The 24,567-nt window shown below is 38.5% G+C and overlaps 1 protein-coding gene across 2 annotated transcripts in view; it reads right to left on the bottom strand.

Annotated features, from left to right (window-relative positions):
• Positions 1–24,567, bottom strand: part of MIPEP (mitochondrial intermediate peptidase) — a 177,052-nt gene that overhangs the window by 131,164 nt on the left and 21,321 nt on the right. For both annotated transcript variants that reach the window (XM_066381009.1, XM_066381010.1), the window contains exons 8-10: positions 17,254–17,302; positions 14,840–14,900; positions 10,397–10,449 (exon numbers count right to left, since the gene is read on the bottom strand). In XM_066381009.1, the coding sequence (XP_066237106.1) occupies positions 10,397–10,449; positions 14,840–14,900; positions 17,254–17,302 (163 nt within the window). The remainder of the gene's footprint in view (positions 1–10,396; positions 10,450–14,839; positions 14,901–17,253; positions 17,303–24,567) is intronic.

Here is a 24,567-nt window from a genome sequence, read left to right as displayed (position 1 = left end):
TGAGGGTGTTATATTGAGTGGGACACTTGAATCCATGTTAACAGAATAAAATAAAATTAATAAAAATAAAAAAACATGCTTGTTTGGATAAATAAAATAATATTAAACAGAGATCAGTTTTGTGAAAAATAGTTAACGTATCTTATGATAATAAATCAGGCCAGACAGATCTTAAAGACTAAAATGAAAAGGTCAAGTTCAAATCACAGACAGAACATGACTAAATAGAAATAGCAATTAGACAATTTGATTAGAAAAGATATTATTTTTTTATTGCCAGAGAGAAAAACTAATACAAAAATAAAACAGAATGGAGGACTCTGAAAAGATAGTGGACATCATCAGGAATCTGTCTCTCTACCTAGAAAACAATGGCGCTGGCAGAATCCGTCTGATGAAATTATTTTGGAATTCTGGCTTCAGCTGAAGGCAACTTCCAGAGGAGAGCTTGGAGGGTAAACTGTAGTCAATATTAGATCTTAGCACAGTAGTAGCTCCCCATCCCCTGTGCCCAGTCACAGGCAGACAGCTGTGTACATGTTCCTGGAGCAGCGTACACAAGTTTGTAGGACCAGGTGGGCAGAGACTGTTCCCCAAATACTGGGATGTGTGCTCTGATTTATGATTGCTGGTCCTGATCTCAGAGGTGAAGACACAAAGGTGGGCAGACATTGTTAGTGCACCTTCCCCCCAACTGCTGTAAGTTCCTCCCACATCTGGCTCAAGTAACTTCCAGAAAATTCAAAGAACCAGTGTCCTTTTTTCCTTCATTATTTTACTTTTTCCCTTTGAAGAACCAAACATTAAAGACTAGGCCATTTGGCCCTGGCTGGGTTGCTCAGTAGATAAAGCGTCAGACCAGGGCACATTGGATTCCTGGGCAAGGGCACATATGAGAAGCAACCAATGAGTTTATAACTAAATGAACAACTAAGTAGAACAATGAGTTGATGCTTTCTCTCTTTCTCTTTCTCTTTCTCTTTCTCTCTCTCTCTCTCCTCTCTGATGCTCTCTCTCTCATATCAATGGAAAATATTTTTTAAAAGAATATTTAATATTCCTTACATAATTCTATGAGACAAGAGGAACAAAAATTATTATTTAGTTATACTTGAGGAAGATAAGGCTTATAGAGGCTCACGACAGTGCAGAGCAGTCTAGGAGAAAGAGTCCTCATTTGAATGAAAGATCCTGGCTGTCTCTTTTACTGGGTTTGTTCTTAGAACAAGTTTCTTGGCCTGTTGGAGCCTCAATTTCTTCACCAGGAAATGGAGATAATACTTCGCAGGCCCCACTCATGATCAGAAAACATGGACACAAGGAAGCCGGCATGATGCCTGGAGAAAAGCAGGCACTCTGTCAATTAGGGAGACTCTGTCAAGAAGCTTGAGTCCACACAGTAAACATTCGCTCATCACCTACTATGTGTCTGACCACTCCTGGATGTGACACACTGTCACCATAACGAACAATTCACTCAGTGATATGGGACTTAACAGTAGTGCGTAAGGGGTTTGGAAACAATGGTGAGGCTGTGGTTAATTCATCTGCCCAAAGGTTGAGGTAAGGATCAGGGAAAGTGACAAGGAGGGGGCATTTGAGGTGGACACTGAAAGATGAGTTAGCTGGTTGAGGGGGAAGGGCACTCTAGAAGAAAAAGCAGCAGCAAAGGCTCACGGGCACTAAAGCAAACAGGGCATACAAGTTCAATCAAGCAAAGATTGCCTAGTTCCTTACTCAAGCAAAGATTGCCTAGTTCCTTACTCAGCCACCTCAAAAGCAAGAAAGAGATCACATACATCTGCATGGTCCTCCATGCCTCATTGATTCTCACAAATGAGAGGTAAGTCTCATCCTGAAGATCAGCCAGAATGAGAAAAGGTTCACAGTGGTTGCAAGAGATTCAAAAAGCTTGAAGTTATGGCCAGCAGATACCACCCAGTTCTGAGACACCCTGCAGAACAATCCCTCATGACATGCTAGTCAGGAGGCAGCAGCCTGACCCTGTGGGCTCCCTGCCTTTTAAACTTAGCTGACATCTTCAACACAGCATGAAATAACATGTAGGATGTTTCAGGGGTCACAGGTCACTGAGTCCCAAAAGGATGCTAGCCACTGGCCATCCAAGCTCAGGAAATAGCTGATCCCCCTGCCTTGTCAGTGCTGGTGCGGGGAAATTGTTCACACAATGCAAAAGCCCAAGCCTGCAGCTATTTCCTGCACCAGATTTTCCAAAGTTTTCCCGGGAAAGCCCGCCTGCAGCTCCTTCATCCACAACTTTCCTATTTGCACAGGTACTACATACAAACACTTTCTCCTCTATTATCTAGGGAACCCAAAACAATAGGAAAGCACTACAGGCAACATGTAAAATCTTATAGCATATCAGAGCCATAGCCCAACATAAACAGTAAAACCTAAATGTATTTTTGGAATTTAGTTTCACTGTTATTCCCTTCATTGACTCAAACTTTTCCATAGTTTCACAACAGTTTTACTATTATTTATTGTAAACATGTTTTACTGATTTGAATCTAAAAATAAGAATCTTTTGATTATTCTTCCTCAGAATGAAATAGGAAGAAAATTACTATTAACCATTGTTGCTAAATAAAATTTAATAAATGCTTTCTATTTGTTCTGGTTAAAACCATGCTACATATGGGTTTATAAATTTTGAATTACAAAAAACTAGATTATATTATAATCAGCATAGTAAAATGGTATAAATTAGGTATTTCATATTAAGAACAATAGAATTTAACAATATCTCGAAGTCCTCATCAGGAATACTAATTATCATTGAAATAAGTACAGAATAGTCAATGAAAGATTTTCAACTAAAGAATTTCTTATTTGTTGTAATTTGAATTTTTTAAAATCAATGTATCACTGTATTTATGAATACAGTGACTCTATGAGTCAGACTTATATTTCAACCTCTTGCTGCATTTGGAATTAAGGTAAAAAAAAAGAACTTGGCTACTACTTCCAAAAATCTTGGCATTGAACTTAGTGAAAATATAGAACACAATTAAGTGTGGTCAATGAATCCAGAGTGAAACTACAGATAAACAGTCCTACCCAGTCTACTCAGTAAGTGAGGGGACGTGTGAGAGAGGGCCACACACCAAATGGCAAACACTTAGAGGCTCACTGCAGGATCATAGCCAGATGGCCAGAGAGAACAGGTGTGGGTTGGGGAAAAGCTAACTTGAAAAAAGCAGCATTCATAATAACACTGTCAGAGAAACTGTTTTTAACTTGATCACAATAAAACGAGAAAATGTTTTTGGCATCAGGAATGATTACCTAGGCATGGTTATAATGTGATTGTTGGGTGGCATTCTGACATGTTTAGTCTGGAAAGCCACAGGGAAAGCTAACTGTTTCACTGGCTAAATAGAGGTAAAGGAGCATTAAAAGAAATGAATGATGCTAGAAACCTGTTTACCTTTCAGGTAAGTACACTGCACTGAAAACAACAATCCATTGCCGGTGTGGTTCCATCTTGACCTCTGAAGTCAGAGGCAAGAAAACTGCTCCACCCAGACTTCCTGGTAATCAGGGAATACGTTTCCTTAATAGTCAGATCAGCCACATAGTTCACGAGAAACTGTTATTAACATAAGTCAAAACTAAAGTTAACAAACATAGTACGATTTTATCATCATCCTAGTGAGTAGGAAAGTGAACCAGCTGGCCTGACTTTAGGGGAAAGGACAATAATATTTCACTGATGTGACACTAGGTGACAGAACCCTTGTCACAGAGGCTTGAGCCAAATTTTAGGATAGCAGTGGGACCACTACTTGTAACAGTCTCTCATTCAGTCTCTTGAATTATATCAAATATATGAGATTAAATAGCCATAGCTGAAATACAGTAGTAAAACAGAATAACCAAAAATAATAAGGAGGAGGACAGGAAGGGACATAGCATCACCTTAGAGAAATTACGGGAATAGAGGAACCAGTAAACTGACAGCACAAGAAAGCAGCCAGGTAACTCCCAGAGGTTTAGAAATTTTGTACAGAAGCAGTCTGGTCTCTTCACAAAGCCGGTCATATTGAAAAGGTGGGGGTGGGGGTGGGGCAGGGGTGTGAGGTGTGGAGCACTGCTCTAGAGTTAAGAGGCTCAGGGGACAGAAATGGCAAATGAAATGTGTTGGCTGTGCTCTGATCCCGGTTCCAACAAGCCCACTGGGAGATAGAAGATCTACACTTTCAATGCAATATAAATACGGACTGGATACTAGATTGCGCCAACACACCGCTGTGAACTTAGGCAGTAATGCCACTGGAGTCATGTAACAATATCCATATTTTTATCGATATATAATAAATATGTAAGAGTGAGGTGACATAAAGTCAAGGAAGAAAAACAAGGAAAAGATAAAAACAGATGAAGCAAATATGGCAAGATCTTGGTTACTATTGAATCAGAAAGATGAATGTGTGTAGGTTACTAATACTTTGTTTATTTTGAAAGTTTTCATAATAAAGGTTAATTTTTTTATTGAAAGCACCAAGCTCAACACACATATACTAACAAATAAAGTATACAATGTCATATATCAAACAGAAGTCTTTTTCTTTAAAATGCCACAATGTCATCCTTCTGTGAGAGTCAGTTTGCTGAATACTTTAAAATACAAAACATTCCTATTGCATTATGTGAATGCTCCTGAGAACTTGAGAATATACCTAAGCAAGGAATAGACAATACTAAATTCTACTTCCCAATGATACCTTTATACAAAATAGCATCAAAATAAGTAATATGGCTCACTGAAAATCATTACTGGCAGAAAAGAAATAAAGTCTCTATGTATTAGAAACAAGAATCACACACTAGGAGGAGACATTAAACAATTTTAAAACAGTTACAACCAGGGGCATGGACAGGGAGGAGATGATATCTAAATTTCTCAATGTCAATACTTTTTTTTTTTTTTCATTTTTCTGAAGCTGGAAACAGGGAGAGACAGTCAGACAGACTCCCGCATGCGCCCGACCGGGATCCACCCGGCACGCCCACCATGGGGCAATGCTCTGCCCACCAGGGGGCGATGCTCTGCCCATCCTGGGCGTCGCCATGTTGCGACCAGAGCCACTCTAGCGCCTGAGGCAGAGGCCACAGAGCCATCCCCAGCGCCCGGGCCATCTCTGCTCCAATGGAGCCTCGGCTGTGGGAGGGGAAGAGAGAGACAGAGAGGAAAGCGCGGCAGAGGGGTGGAGAAGCAAATGGGCACTTCTCCTGTGTGCCCTGGCCGGGAATCGAACCTGGGTCCTCTGCACGCTAGGCCGACGCTCTACCACTGAGCCAACCGGCCAGGGCTCAATGTCAATACTTTTTAATGCAGTTTTGATTTTTTAAACCATATTAATGTATTGCCTATTGAAAAATAAGTTTTAATTTTAAATAAAATAATTTCAATATACTTTTTATAATTTAAAGAATTACTTTTGCTTTTCCATGTAGAATCTACCACTATAACTTGAAAAAAAGTTAGCTCCTCTTTAAGATTTACCATCAAGTTGCTTATGTGACTATTTTCTAGTGTCATCCTTTGGCAGTTTAAAGCACATTAGTTTCTTGTCTTACTTCGAATAGGTTTTTCCTTTTCTTTAGGTGGATATTTAAATTGAAATAAATCTGATTTAACATAAAGCAAAAGAAGTCCCCAGGGTTAACATAAAAAAAAAATGGTCAAACCAAGTAAAGCCCCTCTATTCTTTGTTTTGTGTCACACCACACCTTGAAGTGTTCAGTTGAAAGTAGAGGAATTTAATTAACAAGGATTTAGAAATCTTCACTTTGTTCCACTCTCTTAACCTCAAACCCAAACTATTTTCCCTTTCTTTTCTCATCCATTACTGATGCTTCGCAGCCTTCTCATGTCAATCAAGATTACTGCAGCCTCAAACCAAACTCAATCGGTTTGTCCTTTAAGCTACTTAAAAAAGATGTTTTAAACCCCCAATTCTTACAAACCCTTCTCAAGCACCTTGCACCCCTTTTCCTGGTTCTTTTACTGGGTTAACAGCAAAATAAAGGAACTAGTATTAAAACTTTAAAGTTCCTAGTGGACATCAGTTAAGTTACACTGTGTTGCCGGAATAGCTGAAAGAATCAAGCCTGATCGAAAGCTCCATTACCCAATGAGCATTACATTCCAGAGGGTCACACTGCTTTCAACAAATCAGATAGATGAAACATGGCATTCATGGAACATGATATTCTTTTACAAAAATATATCACTTTTAATAAGAATTTCCAATCACTGGTTTAGACATAGGCTTAAACAATGGTATCAGCTGTTGACCTCAATAAGGAATATATCTGCCAAAAAGGGCTCCTTATGGTTAACCAGGCTCAAATGCATGATCAGAGTCTAGCAGCCACTGTTTATGGAGGGTCTCTCATGCACAGCGGGAAACCACAAATGGCTGCCAAGCCTGCTGCATTGCCTTTCTACCATCTGAGCTAAACTTTATAAAGGAGTTCCTGGATTGTATTTTAACCTGTTCCATGTGCAGCTATAAGCTCATCTGCATCTTTACCAACCAATTAGAGCGGCTCTATAACAGTGGTCCCCAACCCCCGGGCCGCGGACTAGTACCGGTCCGTGGGCCAGTTGGTACCGGTCCGCAGAGAAAGAATAAATAACTTACATTATTTCCATTTTATTTATATTTAAGTCTGAATGATGTTTTATTTTTTTTAATGACCATATTCCCTCTGTTACATTCATCTAAGACTCACTCTTGACTCTTGTCTCGTAAGTTCGACAATTATATTTAAAAATACCACAGTTTTTACGCGGGTCGCATAATTTTATTTTCTGCATTTATCTTCCCACCCTAAAGACCAGTCCGGGAAAATATTTTCTGACATTAAACCGGTCCGTGGCCCAAAAAAGGTTGGGGACCACTGCTCTTATAACAACCGATCAGGACACATAATTCCAATCAATTAGGACAGTGCTATATGGACCAACCAACTGTGCAAATTTGCATTCTTCATTTCCATAAAAACAGATCAATCAGACACCAGGGAAGGCAGGCTTCCTCTTTGTCTGGAGGGTAGGGGTAGGGGTGGAGGAGAGGAGTGCACTTTTGGAGGCTGTGTTTCCCAGGTTTGCAAACTGTTCACCTGAATAAAGTTTCTTCCTTTTACTTCATTCCAGATTGGGACTCCTGTTGACACTGGGTCATTAGCACCAACCTCTTGTTGACACAAGCACTACTAAGAGCCCAAAGTGTATGTGTATATTCCATCTTTAACTGCAAGCAACTTTGTTCTTAAGAGCTTGAAGATGTGGTTGAGAAGACACATTTAACAGAATGACAAAAAGAATACATAATCATGTCAATTGTGTAGCACACAGGCTGTAAGCATGGTGGAGGCAGGAGCTGCACAGACCTAGAGGCTTCGTGCACTCTTGACAAAATTTCACAGGTAAGCCAGTGAAGGAGGACAAAGGGAACCGAGTGACCACCAGATACAGGCTCTTTTGAGACAGAGGGAGACCTGAGTGAGGGACAGAGAATTTAGTTTGGCTTAGGTAAATTGTGGAGAAAGAGGAGTTGTGGAACAGAACAGAAAGAGCAGGCTATTGCCAACAAATAACTGTGGGTGTGTATGCATTTATTGTTAAAGAATTGTGGGTTGTGATCAGATCCCAGAAGGCCATGCATGACAACTCCAATTTTATTTCGAAGGCAGTAGTGACCCCACAACCTTGGAAAGGGAAAGGTTCAACAGTGAGCTGTCCTGCTGGCCAGTCGTCGGTTCCTCCCCCCTGGACACAGTGATGCTGGGAAACACTGGCAGAATGAACTTCCTAGATTCAGTATCCATATATATCATCTACAGTTTTTCTGATGAGCATTCTACAACTAACTAGATAATACATCACATTTTCGGCAAGTGTTTTCTTAGAGAAGCTTTAAAGGAGAACTTTAACAGCTTCTTTTGAAAGAGAACCCCTCCTTCAAAAAGATTTTTGAAAACACTTAAAAAGCACACTTACAGTGAACCATTCTCTAGAAAAATGTCCACAGATGGCCAACTCCATATAATAATGTTCTTTTAGTACTAGTAATACAAGCATTATTTTATTTAATCCTGACCTATGAAGTAGAGACAATGATAATCTCTATTTTATAGGTAACGTTGGTAAGAGACTTGGAGAGGATAAATAATTTTCCAAAGATCATGTATAGCTCATTTACATTTAGTGGTGACATTAGAATCTGCCCAGGTTCCTCTGACTCCAGGAAACATACCCCTGGCCACATACATTGTCTCACTGTCTCAAGGGCTCCCATGCTTCCCATGCTTCCAGAGGCTGACTTGAACAGTAAGACCCCATCTCTCTGGTTGGTGTAGATGGGTGAGAACTCCCAGCTTAACTGGAGACTCAAGGATTTTACAGCAGCAACAGAAAAACTTTTCAGTGTTGTATTTTTGGTAGAAATGGAGAAGAGGGAGTTACCACCCTTTATTCAATAGCCTTTGTTTATGGTCACTATCAAACTTCACAGGGATTCCATACCCATGATTAATTCATATCCTTTAAATTCCAATTGAGTATATCTTCCTAAATTTTTCAGTATTCACAGGTAATTTCCGTATAATCACCATTTGGCCATGCTATATTTACAGAATATAGTTAGATGACAAAAATATCATTTAAATTTAAGGCCGCAGCATTAATTAAAATGATAAGGGGTAGGGGACATGATATGGAGAAATACTACTTAAAAATCACAATAGCAAATAATGAGAAACAAATACATTAAACATATTACTTTACAATGTCAAAAATCAAACAAAATATATAAGTATGGAAAGCAGTAAGAAAATAATTTTAGTAATCCTTCATCTTAACAGGCCAATCAACCAAGTCAAATCTTTCTTTAGAGGAACTTTAAAAGAAATTATATTTTTATGCAACTATAGGGAGCAAGGTCTAAAGTTCTGCAGCCAAAAAAAATATTAGTGAGATAATACCTTATGCTAAGGTATAACATTTGCTAAGCACTAAATGTTTATCAAGATCAAATTATGACAGGTTTTGAATAAGTTTATATGCTCTCATAGAAAAGATGACTGATGCTGAATCTGAGATGCATGCATAAAGATTAGTAGTTGACAAAGTATTAGTACTGCTTATGAGACAATTACGCTACGTAACTAAGATGGATTTGGGGAACAGAGATGTAATGAAGAAGCTAAGGAGGGGAAAAATAAAGATTAAGTGGGTGGGCTTTTCAACACAGTAACTAGTTTAAAGCACCTCTTCCTGCTGGTACCTAAAAGAACATAGAAAGTTACTGTTTTCTGTTTTATGACAAATGCTAAAGGAAATGATTAAAATAAAGTCTAATTTTAGTAAGGTACTTAGTACTTGATACTTCAATAATACATAGTAACAAAAGGCTTTAAAAGTTTAATGCCAATCAAATAAATATATTTTATCATGATACATGCTATCATGCTTTAATAAATATGAAGGCACAAAACTTCTATTTTTTCCATTACCTGAATCAATCTTAACTCTCTTAGTTAAACTGCAGATCTCAAAAATTAACTGTACAGGGAAAATGCTAATGATTTGTTAAAAGGTATGATTCTAAGAGTTTTTTAAAATTCCTGTTGTGCATATAAAGTTGCTTGGGACATAAACATGTTTAAATGTGTTCACTTTGAACAAAACTCTATTATTTCTTGGGTTTACATGCAAATATAAAAATGACAAAAGCAGGGAATTTTAAGGAGAAAAATATCACCAACTTTGCCACAATATAATAAACACAGGAGAATACAGATGCCAGAGGACCTCTTCTGTCAACCTATGTTCCCTCAGTCTTTACTTCATTTATATCCTCCCAGTGCCAGTAATGTGCTGACAATATGTTCAAATAAAAATGAGAAAACATAAGAAAATCACAAAGCGCCATGCTTCATTATTTCTTCATTGGCTCATTAAATATTTTCTGGGCATCTACCCTAAGCCAGAGACAGGATACAGCAAGTCCCGGCGCCCAAAACGCTAAGTCCAGAAAGAGAACCTGGAAGCTGCACACTGGAGGAGAGGGGCCGGATTCTAGATTCGATGGGGAGATATTTTAGTCTTCAACAAAGACATGATGTAAGCCATAGAATAGGCTTGTGGGGAGGGATAAAGCATGATACCATGATTGAGAGCAGAGCTCTGCAATCCAAATTAAAGAATGTGGGCAGATGCTGACCAAGCAGGCAGAGGGCTGACCTGGAAAAACACAGGTCTGCAATGTGGGCAACGGAGTGGGGAGAGCAGTTGTACAACTAATGTGCAAAGCGCTCACTAAATATTAATATCTTTCTTCCCTCTCAAAAAACTTACTTTTCTGCACGAATCACACCACTGTAGTAAGGGGGGTCCCAAGGCATTAATTCCTACAATGAAAAAATTCACTGTTATGAAAGCTACTGACTATTTCACAATTTTAATCAATAATTTAATTAGTTTACAAAGTATAAACCTGTTATTATGTCAAAAAGTTTTTTAACACCCTGAAAATTCATAACTTGTCAAGAAATACCTGCCTCTTTATTTTTAACTCCTATAATCAATGAGTAAAAAGATATAAGGCATAATCACAGAATTTGGGGAGAGTGTAAACAAACGCCATTCTAAAATGTAAACTAATACAAGTCAACACTAATAGAATAAATAAGCCATGTCGAAATTTCTCCCGAAATGTAACCCAGGTATTAATTCATAAAACACACTGCAGGTAAGATTAGTATACCAGAGGTAAGATTAGGTTCTTTCTAAACCTAAGCAAGAAGCTTAAGGTGGATCCCAAAAATGAAAGCAACAATTTAAAATGTAACTGAAGCAGAATTAAGTCTAATCTTGGCAAAGAAAATATGTCATAGAGAAATGTTTATTAACAGCTGTTTTTGACAACTGGTATAGAATACTGAAAGAAAGAAATCTTGAATACCTAAAGGATCGTCCTCACCACAAACTGTCCAGGTGACAAAAGAGTGGTTAAGAGACGAGGCTGTGATGCCAAACTGCTTGGGTTCAAGTCTCTGATCCACTCTAGTTGTAAGACCTGGAAAAGTTGTTTCTGTTCACTGATGTTTTCCCATTTTCCTACTATGTGACCTGATTTCACCTGGACTGCATCCTGAGCCCACCTCCTGCAACTCGCTCCATCCTTCACTCCACTCTGGCCTCCTGTGGTTCCCTGTCACACAGAGCAGCCTCCTCCTCAAGCCTGTGCACTGCTGGTTCTCTCTCAGAATCCCCTTCCCTGTGCTGTCTCCATGGTGAACTCCTCACTTCCTCCAAGCTTCTGTTCCAGTGTGCTCTTTCTGACCAACACATTTAACAGAGCAAGCTCCCTTCCCTTCTCTCTACATTATTTTCCCTATAGCCTTTATCACCATATGACACAGCTTGTACATATTTTTCATGTTTACTATGTTTTCTTTCCCTAGAATGTAAGCTTCATGAGGGCAGGTGCCTTGTTTGTATTTTTCCCTATTATATCCTGGTGGCATCCTGAACACTGCCTATACTCAATATTCACTCAATAGCTATTTGTGAAATGAGTCAAAAGCACCTCCCAAATAGGACTGCTTAATGCACTTAAAACTATACTGCTCACAAAAATTAGGGGATATTTCAAAATGAATATGAAGTGATAAAATATCCCCTAATTTTTGTGAGCAATGTATTAAACATTGAGTAAGAGCTCCATAAATATTGGCTTCTATCCTTATTACCACTATCATTCAAAATTTCGGTTTAGACATTTTCTCCTATTCCATGGTCATACTTCTATCGTGGACATAAACCAATGTTAGAAACTTGTAGGTTTATTTTCTTCCTCCCTATAAGCTCCTGAAAGCCAGGGACAGCACCCCTAGTACTCTAGTCCCTGAGTATTCAGTTTCTAGCACACAATTCCTCCAACAAATCCATTTACTATCTGTTAGATGCAAGAGTGCATGCAGGCTCTAATGATATAAAAGAAAAAACAAATAGAAACAACCAGACATGTCCCCTGTGCCAAGGGTCCAATGATACTCAGGCATAAAAAGGTGAGTCAACAATCTGAGCGCATTGAAACAAATGGGATATCCTGTTATTGATGCTGTACCATGTGACACTGAGCCTGGAATGGGGGTATTTAAATCACGGTGAAAGTTCAGGAAATGTTTGAAGGTGACCAACCTGAGTTGAGTATTGAAGAATAGGAGCACTTAATCCAGACGAGAAAGGGAGAAAGGCATTCTGTGTACAGTACTTGTGACTTACTGGAAGCTAACTACCATAGTTGCTGGCACATACAGAACAGTTAAATTAAGGAACAAAAGAAAGGTAAGCAAGGGAAAACAAAGCTACAGTAAGCAAAAACAGTGCATGGGCACCATGCAGGTATCAGTGGAGAGCAAAGGACACAAACTTGGCCGATAAGGGCGGCAGAAGATAAGGCTCAAGAAGCAGGTCAAGTCAAAATCACCAACGGCTTGGTAGGGAAAACTAAGGAACAGGAAAATAAACATAAAAATTACTGGGAGCAACTGAAAAAATTTAAACACGAGAGTGACAAGATCAGATTTGCTTTTTAGAAAAATTCCTTTGGTGGCAAGTCATTCATTCATTCATTCATTCATTCCTTTATATTTCAAATAGGTGCTGAGTACCACTTTGAGTCTAACACTGAGCTAGGTATGTTGCTAGGCACTCAGAATCCAGGATAGCTTTGAGGGGTGCCAGACAAAAGGCTACAAAACCAATGTGGCAACAACTATAACCTGGGTGAGAATTAATAATGATGTCTCAACCAAGGCTGTGCAAATGAGGAGGAAGGAACACCGAGTTCTCAAGAAGGTAGAAGCTACAGGACATGACAACTGATTATGAGGCCGTGGGAGGTAAATCATCAGGAGGGCTTACTGAAACACAAATGTAGGACTCAAGGCTCAGTGGGTCTCATATGGGGATTGAGTTTGTACTTCTAATGAGTTCCCAGGTAATGCTATCACTTCTGGTCCAGAGAACACACTTCGAGAATCATTGGTCTAAAGTTAGTACAGGTTCAGGCTCAAAGAACAGGATGAATGGTGGGACCATTCACCAAAACATGGACCATGTGAGAAGATGGGCATTTCATAGATCTTTCCTGAAATATCAACATCAGTGGTTATATTACAATGTCTAGAGAGGATAGTTTCAAGTCATATTAGCTTTTAATAAATTAGCTTTTGGAACACATTGACTTTTTCTTTTTCTATATTCATGCAAGTAAATTCTGACCCATTATCTAGTTCCCTAAGTGGACTTGGCTAACAGGCAAAAGTATTGCTTTGCTAGATACAGTTCCTATATAAATTTAAAAACTGACACGCTACTCTGGAAATAAGTAAATTTGATAGGATTGGTCTATTTCTTAATTGTTGCACTTGGGAAGCTACACAAGGATGGCATAGACACCCCAGAAATCTCATAGCGCCCTCAAACCACACGGGAATCAGAGACCTAACTCCTGAAATCCCAACACTCTCAGGGCACACTAGTCACCTGGCCAGCATTCTGGCCACAGGACACATTAGTTTGGACTAGAAGATCATATGATAATTTGATCTATGATTGAAAACAAGTACTTTCAGACCTGACCAGGCAGTGGCACAGTAAATAGAGTATCAAACTGGGACACCAAAGACCCAGGTTCGAAACCCAGAGGTCACTGGCTTGAGCGCGGGCTCACCAGCTTGAGCACGGGGTCACTGGCTTGAGCGTGGGATCATAGATATGACCCCATGGTCACTGGCTTGAGCCCAAAGGTTGCTGGCTTGAAGCCCAAGGTCACTGGCTTGAGCAAGGGGTCACTTGCTCTGCTGTAGCCCCCTGGTCAAGGCACATATGAGAAAGCAATCAATGAACAACTAAAGAGACTAAGGAGCCGCAATGAAGAATTGATGCTTCTCATCTCTCTCTTTCCTGTCTGTCTGTCCCTATCTGTCTCTCTCTCTGTCTCTATCACACACACACACACACACACACACACACACACACACACACACAGAAAGAGAAGACAAGTACTTTCAGGACAGGTATACTTTGTCATATCAGTTTATTTAGTTGAGTTCCTTAAGTTAGCAAACAAATGAGTAAACTACAACATTAACACTGATGGTTAAAATTGTCACCTACCAGATGAAGCCTACACCGAGGCTCCAAGGCTGCTTCAATCAGAGAAGCCAACTCTCTACAGAATGGAAGCAGCCTTTGTACTAGTGTGTATTATTAATAGGCAGGGTTAATAGTATATATACAGTGGTACCTTGAGATACGAACAAACATATGAATTTTTTTAGATACGAACTGCTACCCAGTTCGTATTTTTGTTTGAGATCCGAGCTAAATTCTGAAATACAAGGTGTGATTCGGGAAGCTGCTGCTAGTTGGTGCATTGGTGCATGGGTCCAGTAGCAGCAGTTTGATATACGAGTTGACTGACTTACGAGCTCGGTTACAGACAAATTAAATTTGTATCTCAAGGTATCACTGTATTTATGTGTGTGTGAATGTGTACACATATATATTATGTCAACTAACCAACAAAAATACATGGAATTTTCTGGGAACGTCAGACTCAAATATCTAGATCAAATATTTCAATGCCTTTCTTCACCAAAAGCAAGAATCAGAAACAAAATGACAGACACCTTCAAAATATCATAAGAAACTGCTAGTCAAAAGATAATGACCTCAGGTAATAGACTGTTTATTTTATAATAAAAATGTTCCAACATAGTTACTTACAGAATATTGAGGATTTAGTTTTCTTTTCATCCTTTGCATCATCTCAAAATCTTTTATAGTTCTGTAAAATAAGTATGTCATTGTTAGGACAAAATTTTAGTAATTATATTTATAAAAAAACTGGTTTGCTTATGCTACTTTCCAATATTCATAATAAAATTAGAAGTAATTTGTAGTACAAACACTATATAAACCAGGATTAATCCCAATGTTACATGTGTTAGAAGAAAGAGGAATATAAACACCAGTGAATTACAATTTCTACCTTAAAAAAGCATCTTGACAGATGTCTTGAAAGTACTAAAAGCTTAGAAAAATTAATAACAGAAACATACAAAGTATTAAACTGCAAACTTTAAATCACTACTTTTTTGCTTTATCTTAAAAAGAAATATATTACTTTCTATAAGAGAATATTGACATAATTTTATTTAAAATTACAATTCATAATTTTTCCCCTACAGGAAAACACCAGCTGAACAACAATCAAATGCATGCTTAATATTTGTGGAATACAAAGTTTTTGTGAGAATTAACTCCTATATATAACTGTAAAACTCTGAGGATATTTGCTTAAACTATAAGTTACATACAAGTAGAGAATATTAACACTTAACAAAGCAAAGCAGAATAAATTCTTAAATAACTGCATAATTAACACTTCCTCTTTATTATATGAAAGCCACGGTGGTTCACTAGGTTAAAAAATAAGTTTATAATTCTTAAATATAATCCAAATTAGAGAGGACTGGTTCTCAGGCATGAGTTACAACAGAAAATAGAAATTTAAGCTAAAATTTAACATGTTGATGTAGTAAAATAGGCAAAAAAAATTTTACACAGCATAATTAGAAATTAAAGAACATGACCCATTTTTATTAAATTTATTGGGGTGCCATTTTATTGAATTTATTGGGTTTAATAAAATTACATAGGTTTCAGATGTACAATTCTATATGATACATCACCTGTATCCTGCATTGTATGTTCACCACCCAAAATCAAATCTCCTTCTGTCACCATGTATTTGACCCTGCACCCTGTTCTACCTCCTCCATATGCCCTTTCTCTCTGGTGATCACCATACTGTCGTCTGTATCTACGAGTTTTCGTTAGTCAGCTTGTCTTGTTTGTTTATTTACTGTTTTCAGTTTTATATCCCACGTATAAGTGAAATCATATGGTTCTTGACTTTTTCCGGAACATGATCCTCTTTTACAAACCATGACATGCTTCTTCCTGAAATTCTAGGTCTCTGACACCTACTGGAGTACTGCCCCTCAACAAAGCGCTACAAGAGTGCTGGTGACGGACAAATGGCACGATCAAGAGACTGGGCAATGTGGAGAAGGGAAGGCATGAATATAACACAGGGACACACTGTAGAGAGTAAAGAACTTCAGCTTGAAATTACAAATGACGAAGCATAGCATTCTAAAAATATACAAAATCAAAATACAGATCAATTTACCACAATTGTGGACTGCCAATATTTAAGCCAAAAGAAGAAAAATATTTCCTGAACTTGTTATAAATTGATAATACAAATTAAAATATATAATTTTAAAAACAATTGGAAAAATTTTAAATTATACATCAATGATGATTTTTTAAAGACAAGTAATTAATCAGAGGGGATGACCTAAGTTTTCAAGATTGTCACCTTAGGAGGACAACTATGTGCTTTAAAGCAGTGGTCCCCAACCTTTTTTGGGCCACGGACCAGTTTAATGTCAGAAAATATTTTCACAGACTGGCCTTTAGGCTGGGATGGATAAATGTATCACGTGACCGAGACAAGCATCAAGAGTGAGTCTTAGACAGTTGTAGCAAAGGGAATCTGGTCATTTTTAAAAAATAAAACATCATTCAGACTTAAATATAAATAAAAATGGAAATAATGTAAGTTATTTATTCTTTCTCTGTGGACCGGTACCAAATGGCCCATGGACCGGTAGCGGTCCATGGCCCGAGGGTTAGGGACCACTGCTTTAAAGTATATCTTATAGTTCATTTAATTTCTTGTTTAATAGTCCACTGGTCCAACCCAACATTCCCACACTTACATTCTTAACAGGTCACTTTCTAATTTTTTACAAATAAAGTCTTTAAAGAAAATATGCACAAAGAGAAGGTGAAGGAATTGGTGAAATTATATATATTATATATAACACAGAGATAGATAAAAGGTTAGTAAATCCCAGAGGGAAGCGTGGGAGGGAGTCAGGGGAGGGGGTGAAGGGGGTATAATGGGAGGCACATTGTTGAGGGGGTGAGGGTGTTATATTGAGTGGGATACTTGAATTCATGTTAACACAATAAATTTTAAAATTTAATAAAAAAATAATTATTTTTAAAAAATGCATAAAAAAACACAAGTGACACATTTTCTACATAGTACAATAAAAACTAACCTTTCCGAAAGTTTGTCAGATAGTTTTTCAAGGAATTCCATGACAGTCTCTAAAAATAAAATCCAAAAGAAAATATCTTTATATAAAAAAATAAATATACATGTTAAAATTATAATGTGATAACCATTTTTATACACTACAATGCCTTCAGAGTGATGATCCTCAAAGGGGAAACAGGGTTGCTCACTACACTAAACATATAATAAATATTTCTAGATAATAATAATTAGTTTATCAGAAATACAAATTCAACTGACATAGTAATAATCCAAAGCCTTAGATTATACCCCAAAATAAAAAGTTAATGGAAGTCTAAAGAAAAAAAATTTAATTTCAAAGTGTTTCTATCTATTCATATGTGTAAGAAAAGACACTGACCTGGATTATTATTTATCTTTTTATGTGTGTATCTGGCTCTCCAACTAAATTTTAAATTCTTGAAGGACACAGGTCACATCCTACGTGACTATGTATACAACCACTTAACTCCAAACACACCATGTTATCACACTAACCACTCTTAGTTCATGTTGGTAACTAGCTGTAATGATAACCGGCATTTTCTGTGGCAGGTTCAGTGCCCTCCAACACACATCACTCAAACCGAAGGTCAATCCCCAGAGTTCATCAACTTTGACCTGCCCTCAGCATTTGAGTCAGCTGATCATTCTTCTCCTTAAGACACTGCTTTCCTTTGGCTTCTAGGACCAGACCTGTGTTCATTTTTCTCTTGACTGCTCCTTCTTGGTGGCCCCTTCATATCCTAACCTCTGAGGCTTGGAGGGCTCCAGACCTCAGTTCATGGGATTCTGTTCTTTAAATGTGCTCACTCCTTTGGCAATCTCATACAGCGGTAGTTCTCAAACTTTTTGAATTCAGGGCACATTTAAAATCCTACAAGTAATTGCAGGCACACTACATACAAATTTCTGAGAAATATGTTATAATAATTAAGTCAAATATTAAAGAAAAAAAATAAAGTCCAAGCGTGCTTTTATGGTAATTAAATGAAATTAATACAACAAAATTAAATTTATTCTGACATTAAAAACCCTTTTTATGTTACATTTTTTGACTTATGCTTTTTAGAATTTGTAGAAGAGTGGTTAAAAAATTAAAAAATGGCCCTGGCCAGTTGGCTCAGCGGTAAAGCGTCGGCCTAGCGGGCGGAGGACCCGGGTTCGATTCCCGGCCAGGGCACACAGGAGAAGCGCCCATTGCTTCTCCACCCCTCCGCCGCACTTTCCTCTCTGTCTCTCTCTTCCCCTCCCGCAGCCAAGGCTCCATTGGAGCAAAGATGGCCCGGGCGCTGGGGATGGCTCCTTGGCCTCTGCCCCAGGCGCTAGAGTGGCTCTGGTCGCAACATGGCGACGCCCAGGATGGGCAGAGCATCGCCCCCTGGTGGGCAGAGCGTCGCCCCATGGTGGGCGTGCCGGGTGGAGCCCGGTCGGGCGCATGCGGGAGTCTGTCTGACTGTCTCTCCCTGTTTCCAGCTTCGGAAAAATGAAAAAAAAAAAAAATGGAAAAAAAAAAAATTAAAAAATGACAAAATGTTATTTTTATGTATATGGATACATTCTTAGTAAGATTTAGTAAATTCGGCAGGTCCTGGTACGAATGTGTTTTTTCATTCTTGTGTTTATGAGAAACATGAGCCTGATGTGTCCTAGCGGTTTCTTCAATGTTTGGGCATATATTTGAAAACCAAACTCTCATTTCCTTGTCAATACACTGAAGAATTCCTTTCTTTAATTGTGTTGAGGGTAGAAAATCCTAATTCACATAAATAGGATGTTGAAAATTGTAGTAAAATGTTCCAAGATTTTTTAGATATTGCCACATATTCTTCTTTTATAGAAATCCAAAAGGCTTCAAGAGACAATTCCTCATGTTTAATCATCAATCCAAAACCCCCACCATACATATCAAATTAACTTTACACCAAACAAAGGATAGAAGAAACTTGCCTCCAGTCTTTCCGGGGAACATGGGGGATAGTGTAAACAATCCAGCACCACAGCTTAACAGCCTTTTGCAACCTAATCAGGCAAGTGAGGTGGGGGGGTTGTGCAGACTGTCAGCTTACACCCAATTCCCCACATCTCTGTCCCCCAAAATTCTAAACTCCAAAAGCCCTGTTGATTTATTGGTCCCCAACAGGCACATATTTCTCTGGAATACCATAGGTCGCACCTGGAAATCTTCTAGGGTGCACCAGTGCGCCCTGGCGCACTTTGAGAACCACTGTCATACAGTCTCATAACTTTAAATAAAGCCCCAAATGTATGTCTTCATCTCAGACCTCTCTCCTCAAATCTATAGTTGTATATCTAAGTGCCTACTCAATACTGCCACTTGAATACCAACGGGCATCTCAAACTTGACTTGTACCAAACCAAGCTTCGGTCCCATTTTAGTTAACAATAATTCACTATTTTTTCAAGTTGCTCAGGTCAAAAACCGTAACTCTCCCTTCAAAATACTGTAGACCCAGAATCTGACCACCTAAACTTAGCACCCCCATGCCACCATCTCTTTGGTCAAGCTGGCACCTTCCTCCTCTTGATTAATGCAAAATAGCTTCTACATGGTCTCTCTTCCACCCTTGCCTGTCTGCAGTCTATTTTGACATCAGCAGTACATGACTTACCATTAAATTTTAAGTGAGATTAACTTACTTGTCTGCTCAAAACCCTCCAAGGACCTCCCATCTCACTCAATGAAAAGCCCTACTTCATAGAGCCCTGTGTTGGGCCTGCCTGCTTTCACCTCTTCCCACTGCCCCTCACTCATCCGCTTCAGCCACTTTGCCTTCTTCACTGTTCCTTAAACATGTCAGGCACTATTCGCCTGAAACCTTTCATACGGAACCTTCTTCTCCTAGAAAGCCACAGACTTTTCCCTGCACCTCCTTCATGTCTGTGCTCACATGTCTGGTTGTCAGCAAACCCTTTCCTGATAACTGTTTAAAATGTCAACACCTCCCCTACATGTGCACCTTCCTTGCTCAATTTTATCCACAATTTGTATTAACTAATAACATAACATATTCATTCCCTTACAAGAATATAAAATGTACAAGAGCAGGAACTTCCATCTGTTTTCCATACTAATTTATTATTATGCCCAGAATAATATTCAACATATAGTAAAAACTCAGGAGATATATGTTGTATCAATAGATGAAAATAGGGAATGTAGCTGATGCAAGGTCGGGCATGAGGTCTCAAGCAGCCTACAGAAGAGTCTGTGTGCATTTGGAGTATGGGGTTAGCTTTCAGCTCTGCCACGTTTTAGCAACATAACCGAACCCTGGATTCCATATCTGTGAAATGGATCCAAACCCCCATTCTACAAGGTTTTAGATATAGTAAATGAAATAACAGCCTACAATAAGCACTGAATAATATTGTAACTATATATAAATAATAGAACATAGTATAAGAATCATATATTATTATAACAATCTGGTGACAACAGCGACTAAATACAGAATTACATAATATCTACTTTGGAGCTAAATTATGTACAACAAATTATGTTTTAAGGGTTCAGAAACAAGGGAGACCAAAGGAAATGAAAAAATTCAACAGGCTTCAAGAAAGAGGTAGGTTTTGAGCTGAACACCGAAAGACTTAGGCAGGATGTTAACAGCTTGGGAAGTAGGAGCTGTCCCATACGGAAATAACATGAGCATAAGAAGGAGCGTGACGCACCTAGGCTTAACAGACAGCCTTGACAGATGAAGAAAAATGGCCTTTACAGAGGGAGAAATAAGAATGGGTACATCTAAGAGAACTCTGAAGAAGATATGAGTGTATTAGAGAAAGAAGAGAGACACAGGAAAGATAAAGACAAGACAGAATAAGGAGGTGACCTTCACTCATACAATTTGCTTCCAGTGTTCCCTCCCTCCATGAATGGCATGTCTACCCAGGTGCACAACTGGAAACCATAGGTCCATCACACTGTCTCCTCCTCCCTCCCATCCCATCACCAAGTCTTGTAGATTCAACTTCCAAAGCATATCTTGCATATGAACTACCATGGCAACCACCCTTAAACTGACTCCATCTCAACTGTAACTGTAATTTAAATAAATGCCTTTGAAAAATCTTATGGTATAACATTTTCTCTTATACATTGTAAATCAAATAGCTCAATGGAATACAGAGCAAGTTTACTGCAAGCCCAAGGAAAGACGCTTTCCTCCTGCTTAGAACAAACCTTCTCAATCAGCACTCTTCTCAGGAAAGGATGTTAACAGGACCACACGTTCCTATTGGACCTAGTCTACATTTAACCCTGAGTTCAGCAGAAATATTGGTCTTTCATCCTCTCTCACACTAACTCTAACCAATTGGGTAGATGGAGCACAGAAAGTAGTTAAAGTGAAACTTAAGTTAAAATGAAAATAATTTAAATTGGTATCACTGCAAATGTAAGTATGATTTACTCTTAACACGTATGAAATAAAATGCCATCCATACCTTGGATGAAATGAATATGTTCATAATTATTAGGTCTTTGAAAGTTGTTACTGTCTGAAGATATAGAAAAATCTCAATAAATGGGTCTCTAAATATACTAAAAATACAACACTAATTTATAGCTATACAGCTCATAAAAATTAGGGGATATTTTATAGCTTCATAAGAATTGATAAAATGTCCCCTAATTTTTGTGAGCAGTATATATTTAAAGCCAGAAATTGAGATTTGTGGTTCAAGATGACTGCATAGGAAGAGCCTGAACTCTCCTCCTCCCAGAAACACAACAAATTCACATCTACAGACAGAGAAATCCCCTCTAAAGAAGAATGAGGGCTGACTGAACAACTTCGGCACAACAAACAAGAGAGATACCACACGGAAATGTGTGAAGCGATGGAGACGGTACTGTGGAAACCCCAACACTCACCAGCTTGCAGCAGGGAGGGTCACTGAGGGGCCTGCTCACAGACTTGCCAGCCCTGGGGCACACTGAAGAAACGGAAGGAATTCTATATATTTACTAGTCCTAGAGTCTCTGCCGAACAGGAGGGTACCTGTGGGAACTCTCTCTGGTGTCAGAGGCACTAAAGAGTACCACTTGTGGCTCTCTGCCTCCCCCTTGATTACATAACAACAGCATGATCCACTCAGGCTAGCCAGCTGGCCAGGACTATCACAGTTCATACCAGGCCATACCAGATCTGAGGCTTGTCCTGGGGATGTTCCACAGCTCTCTACCACTCAAACTACATTTCTAGCCTGGATAGCTTACTTCCAGGACTTGTATCAGACCATGCCTACTTTAGCTACAGATCTAGGCCCCAGCATGGCTTGTCTCCAAGGCTACCCTTGTCCTGAATCCACTTTAACTATAGCTCTAGCCAGGTTACCAAAGGGCCCTTGGTGAGGCTTGCCCCAAGGACTTGACCTTCAACCAGCCTTCCAAGGTGCCCATGTGCAGCTGGCCCCAGACCCTCTACAGCCCATGCCCACTCCAGGTCCAGCTCCTGCTGGTCTGCCCAAAATACCAGGTATATACATTCTACAGAAGGGAGGCTCCAGCAAAATAGGGAGAGGCTGCTGTTCCATCTAAGTCATAGACACAAACACAGAGAGACAGTCAAATGAAGAAACAAAAAAATACATTCAAAATGAAGTATATTCCAAATTAGAAAGGAAGTAAAACTTTCTCCACTTACAGTGGATATTATACTATAGCTATATATAGAAAACCCTAAAGATTCCACCCCCAAAAAACTATTAGAACTCATGAATAAATTCAGAAAAGTTTCAGAATAAAAAAGTAATATTCAGAAATCTGTTGTATTTCTCTACATAAATAATATGCTGTATCCAAAGGTAAAAAAAAAAAAATTTAATCCCATTTGCAATTGTAAAAAGAATACCTAAGAATAAATTTTTCCAAAAAAGTAAAAGACCTCTACTCTAAAAACTAAAAAACATTGATGAAAAACTTGAATACACAATAAATGGGGAGGATATACCATGCTCATGGACTAGAAGTATTAATATCTTAAAATGTCCATATTTCCCAAAGCAATCTACAGATTCAACACAATCCCTATCAAAATACCTATGGCATTTTTTTCACAGAACTAGAACAAATAATCTTAAAATTTATATGGATCCACAAAAAAGACCTTGAATAGCCAAAGAAATCTTGAGAAAGAAGAATAATGTTAGAGGTATTATGCTTCCTGATTTCAAACTATACTACAAAGCTGTAGTAATCAAAACAGTATGGTACAGGCACAGAAACAGACACATAATCAATGGAACAGAATAGAGAGCCCAGAAGTAAAAACACACTTATATGTGGTCAATTAATCAATGACAAAGAGGCAAGAATATATAATGGGTTAAAGAAAGTTTCTTTAATATATGCTTTGGGAAACCTATACAGATATCAGTAAAGAAAATAAAAGTATATTACTTCCTTACATTATATACAAAAATAAACTCAAAATAAATTAAAGAATTAAATATAAGACCTGAAACTGTAAACCTACTAGAAGAAAACAAAGGCAGTAAACTCTATGAGATCAGTCTTAGCATAATCTTTTTGAATATGCTCACTCAGGGAAAGGAAACAAAAGCATAAAAATAAGCAAATTAAACTTCATCAAACTCAAAAGTTTTTGCAAAGTGAAGGAAACCATCAATAACATAAATAGGCAATCTACAGAATGGGAGAAGGTATTTGCTAACGATATAGTGTGTGTGTGTGTGTGTGTGTGTAAGGTCTACCGGAAAGTTCTGTCCGTTTCTATCACAAGTTTTGACACGTAAGCACATGTTTATTTGGCGCATATGTGCCTCTCTATTTTTATCACTTAATGTATACATACTGATGTAGCAAATTAACTAAAACAAAGTTGATTCACGTTAGTCTTATGTGTGAAGCGATAGTGTACCCATGGCTACTAATAAAGTTCATTTACGCCACTGTAATTTTTACGAATTTCAACAAGGAAGAAATGCTACAGAAGCATGTCTGTCGCATCCACCATATTCCCCAGACTTAGCACCGTCCGACTATCACTTGTTTTTGTCCTTACAAAATTTTTTGAAGGGCAAAAAATTCAAAAATGAAGAAGATATCAAACAAGCACTGGTTCAATTTTTCGCATCAAAAGATAAAACATTTTTCAAAAATGGGATATGTAGCCCTGGCCTGTTGGCTCAGTGGTAGAGCATCGGCCTGGCGTGCAGAAGTCCTGGGTTCGATTCCCGGCCAGGGCACACAGGAGAAGCGCCCTTCTGCTTCTCCACCCCTCCCCCTCTCCTTCCTCTCTGTCTC

Source organism: Saccopteryx leptura, chromosome 4 (genome assembly GCF_036850995.1).
Source record: "Saccopteryx leptura isolate mSacLep1 chromosome 4, mSacLep1_pri_phased_curated, whole genome shotgun sequence".
Taxonomy (NCBI): Eukaryota; Metazoa; Chordata; class Mammalia; order Chiroptera; family Emballonuridae; genus Saccopteryx; species Saccopteryx leptura.
Note: the sequence above shows the minus strand (reverse complement) of the source record. Positions and strands in the feature narration are given on the sequence as shown.